The sequence below is a fragment of the Neophocaena asiaeorientalis genome, unplaced genomic scaffold, assembly GCF_003031525.2.
Source record: "Neophocaena asiaeorientalis asiaeorientalis breed wild unplaced genomic scaffold, Neophocaena_asiaeorientalis_V1.1 scaffold58, whole genome shotgun sequence".
NCBI classification, from domain to species: Eukaryota; Metazoa; Chordata; class Mammalia; order Artiodactyla; family Phocoenidae; genus Neophocaena; species Neophocaena asiaeorientalis.
In genome coordinates, this window is record NW_020172644.1 from 880,390 (window position 1) to 884,963 (window position 4,574).

At 42.1% G+C, this 4,574-nt stretch overlaps 1 protein-coding gene across 1 annotated transcript; it reads left to right on the forward strand.

Annotated features, from left to right (window-relative positions):
- The first annotated feature begins 2,834 nt into the window (after nucleotides 1–2,834).
- On the forward strand, nucleotides 2,835–3,455 carry LOC112395999 (zinc finger protein 177-like). Its single transcript, XM_024739468.1, has one exon. It carries the CDS (start codon nucleotides 2,835–2,837, stop codon nucleotides 3,453–3,455), a length of 621 nt encoding a protein of 206 aa, XP_024595236.1.
- Nucleotides 3,456–4,574: the final 1,119 nt, after the last annotated feature.

Below are 4,574 nucleotides of genomic sequence, written 5' to 3' on the forward strand. Positions count from 1 at the left end.
ATACAGAATTTAGGCAAAAAACAGAGAACCTGTGTAGATGAATAGCTTTGAATGATATGTAATCAATACTCTGCAAACTTAAGAGAAACTGATTAAATAAATGTAAACTTCTGATTCTGCGAGGATAGAAAAGGAATCTATTAAATGGGCAATGTGAATCTTATAAAAAGGAAAACATATATAAAATATGAAATTTTGCAGATACTTGGCCTTTTCAAGGAAATAAAAGTATTTTCTGTTTCATTGTGTGGGAGAAAGCATTTGAGTTTCAACCACAAAAGCAAGCATGTCCAGGCAATAGAGCATATGCAGTCATGGTTGGCCAGGCCCCATTTCTGCAACATGTTTGTGAAAGATGGGTTAATTAGGTTAAAACTCCGGCTTATGAAAAAAAAAAAAAAACATTGAGGGTAATTAGTTCTTGTGGGGACATTTCATTTAACATTTCATTTTATTTCTTCAAAGTTTGACCAAGCTATACAGTAAGAAAACATTTTCAGTTGAAGCCTGGAACTAGTGTTAAATTACAGGGGATAACATTTGTTTTCATTTTCACTTTCTCTGAGCCTTATTATTAAGACCACTTGCATTATGCTTACAGAGTGTTAATGTTTATTTTGGCCTATATGATTTTCATTTGGCTCTCCGTAAATACCAGAATTTTAGTGGTCAGCCTCACTATTCTGGATACCATCCAGGTCCTGCTTTGGACTATAGGACATGTCAATAGGAAGGTTTGATGGAAGACATTTTAAGTGAAAGATCCTACAAAGTGAGGTCTTCAATTTACTGAAATATAGAAAGAGAAGACCAAGTTGTGTAATAAGTGCTTGAAGGTCAGTTATTGCAGGGTACGGGAGCAGCACGGAGTGACTGATTAGCAAGATTAGAGGGGTAGGATGTATCTAGCATTATATCAGAAGGTAGAGTAGAGGGAGAAGGGAACTGGGAAAAAAAAGGTATTTATTGCTTCGTATAAATGAGAGACAAACTGGGGACTAGTCTTGAAATAGGACCAAAGCATCTTCCTAGCAATCCGAGGTCCAAAGAAAGTAATCACCCTCTGTTTAAGGGTTAATAGCTAGGCTCAGTTAATTCATTCACTAGTTGCATTCCCTAAGATGAAATGAATTAACATCATCAACATGGCTCTTGTGTATAATTCTGATACTCCTGATTTTATTCCTGTAGAATCAAATCCAAAATTAAGATGCTAAGAATTCAGTGGATTTACATGGACTTCTAGGTAGTGGTAAGGAAGGAAAAAGAAGATGGCCCAAGAATACATGTGATTTCAATGCTTGGATTTTTTTTTTTTTGGCCGTGCAGCTTGTGGGATCTTAGTTCCCTAACTAGGGATCGGACCCCAGCCCACGGTATTGAAAGTGGTCCGAACCACTGGACCACCAGGGAATCACCTCAATGCTTGAATTTAAAAGTGGTATTATAATGTCATTTTTCTTCTTCCCTTGAAATACTTTTCCCAGTTATAGTAATAAAGGCAAATGTTTACTGAGACCCTATTATGCACCAAGTACTTTAGTATCTCATTTAATTTAATCCACAGAAAAATGCTGTGATTTACTTTCTCAAATTAACAGATGAGAAAAGTGAGGGTCAGATATTTATAACCTTTTCAGGTTCTGCAACTAATAAGATTTTTCATAGCTACATTTTTGGAATTAAAGACATGAAATAGATTGTAATATAAATCCCATAACTTGGTCAAATGTTTACTTGAAATTGAATGAGTCCATCAAACCAATACATGCTTGCCTCGGGGAGCTATTTCACTCAAGAGTCCTTCTTAATTCAAATAGTTTCAGATAATGTAATTAAGATTTTTGCATTGAGTAGTCATCTTAAAACTGTCAGTAATATCTGAATATTTGTGGTGAATGGAGAACTAATCTCTGTTTTCACACATGATGACTGTCTGACTTAAAAGATCTTATATCCTGGTCCATATTTGCATACTTAGCCATTTATAAATAGGAATGCATGTCTGTATTCTTTACTATTGAATTTAGAAGAAACAATGAAAAGAATTGTCTGTATTTTTAAAGATTAAATTTTATCGGAGCCTGAAGTGCGCGTGCGCATGCGGGTTTGGATCTGCGCGTGCGCAAGGCGGCGGCTGTCTTTGCTGCGCGGTCCGGTGCGGGTCTGAGGTAAGTTTTTCGCCTCTTTGTGTGTTCCGCCTCTGTGCGGTCAAGCAGGAGGGTAAGACACCACAGAAGAGGCTTGAGGTCAGAGGACGCTGGCCTCATGCGCTGAGCTGGCCGCCCCGGCCTCCGGCCGGCGCTCCCGGGCGGCGGCCCTTCCCGCGAGAGCCCGGGCCCGCTCGGCCAACGGAGGTCCGGGCGGCAGCTCTGGGAGGAGGCGGGTCGTCCAGGCCTTGTCTCCATCCGCGATGCGCCCAATTTCAAAAGGCTCCAGAGCAACCTTTGGGTTCTTTCTCCACAAGGAAAAGGAATAGCATCTCCGTGGTTTTCGTCACGGTGACTCCGGCTCCAATGCCCCCCTGTCCCCGGGTCCCGGTGAGCACTCGGTGGCTTTCCTGCTGTGGGTGTCGGTTATCAGAAGTTTGAGAGATGGCTAATGAACGATGCTTGATGACAGATGAGAAATGCCTGCTGCATAAAGATTGATGGTATGAGGCAAGACTCCTACTTAATCAAGAGGAATCGAGATTAACTTATCCATTAAATTCAGAAACTGTCTTGAAGAGACTTTGGGAATAAGACATGTTAAGGCAGATTTCATTAACAGATTCACAGGATGCCAGCCATTGACCTTTTCCCTTGTGATTGGGAGATTTGCCTTAATGCCAGATGGTCAGCACCTCAGTGGAATATTTTGGATGGGAAAAAATCCAGTGTGGTGGAAATGGTCTGCATGCTCCAGGCCAGGAGCCTGGTCAGGAGGGAGACACAAGAGGAAGAATGGCTGCAGGATTGCTGACAACCTGGTCACAGGACTCGGTGACCTTCGAGGAAGTGGCAGTGGACTTTTCACAGGAGGAGTGGGCACTGCTGGACCCTGCTCAGAAAATCCTGTACAGAGATGTGATGCTGGAGAACTTTAGGAACCTGGCCTCAGTGGGGTATCATCTCTGCAAACACAGTCTGATCACTGAGGTGGAGCAGGAAGAGCTGAGGCCAGAGCAGAGAGGAATTCTCCAAGGTACTTATAGAGACCGAGATACTCAACTTAAATCAAAAGACGCAATTCTTACACAGAATGTTCCTGAGGAAAAAACTTCCAATGGCATAAAAACGGCAGCAACTCACCCTGGTGAGAAACCAATGGAATTTAATCATTGTGGAAAATTCTTTAGAAAGAACTGTCACCTTATTTGTCCAAGATATTGCAAGAGAGAGAAATGCAACAAATATAAAGAATATGGGCAAGACTCTGGCCATCCCTCAACTCTTAGGAGTCATGTGTTCTAAGGACCCTTTCGCCTTCCTGAGGAAAAGATAGAGGCAGAAAGGAAAATGGCTGAGTGTTTGAGAAGTTGTTCTCGGGACTCAGTGACCTCCGCTGATGTAGCTGTGGACTTCACCCAGGAAGAATGGACTTTACTGGACCCCATTCAGAGAAAGCTATACAGAGATGTGATGCTGGAGAACTTCAAGAACCTGACCACAGCAGGGTTTCAATCATTGAAACCCACTCTGATCTCTTGGTTGGAACAAGAAGATGATTTGAGGACAGTGGAAAGAAGAGGAGTCCTCCAAGGCTCAGCAATTCAGCAGGATAATCTTGGGGTAGAAACATCTGTTGGGATGGAAACAGTAACATTGCTTTGGTTCCCCAGAAGCAGATGCCGATCCAAGGATTCACTTGCAAGCACTTTATTGGAAGGAGCAAGGACCATGGTATGTGTGTTGGAGAGAGGAGAAGTGATACAGGGAAGAAAGCACATCCAGTAAAGTTTACCTTAAGTCAGCCCCTGCAAGAGTGAGCAGAGTTTCCATCCTGTAGGGAAATTCTGGAAAATGGCACAAAATCCAAACTTCAGAATTATTCCAGCTGAGGGGTGAAGAAGATGGTACACCCCACACCTGTCCATCAAGAACTGTCCCTGGTGGGGCATAATTCTATGTCACGTCTACCATCATGCGTCGGGAAAAGTAGGTTCCACCTGGTGGTGACAGTGGGGTCAGGCTGGTGTGCAGTGGGGATGTGAAGGGATCCCAGGGAATGTAGGAGAAATGCTGACCACTTCTACCATGCCATCCTTCACTGCAGACTCAGTTCTATCAATATTCTTCTCAAAAAGTGGACTAAGTTCTGAATACATTTCAGAAGTGTGTAACTATCATTCCTGCTGGCACCTCCAGAGACATCCCTTCCCCCAAAATAAACCACATTAGAAAACAAAAAAAACAACAAAAAATTAAATTTTATCTTCGGAAAAGCTTTAACACTTTAAAGATGGACCATTAGAAATTGTCAAGCGGTAAATAGGAGGAAAAATGAATTGGTTAGAAGATAATTATGGTACTTCTATGCCTTGCGACTTTTTATGTTTGTGGAATACTACATAAGGTAACAAAGTAGGTCTG

Coding starts and splice junctions, on each gene's coding strand:
- LOC112395999 (XM_024739468.1), top strand. CDS start 2,835: ATGGTCAGCACCTCAGTGGAATATTTTGGATGGGAAAAAATCCAGTGT.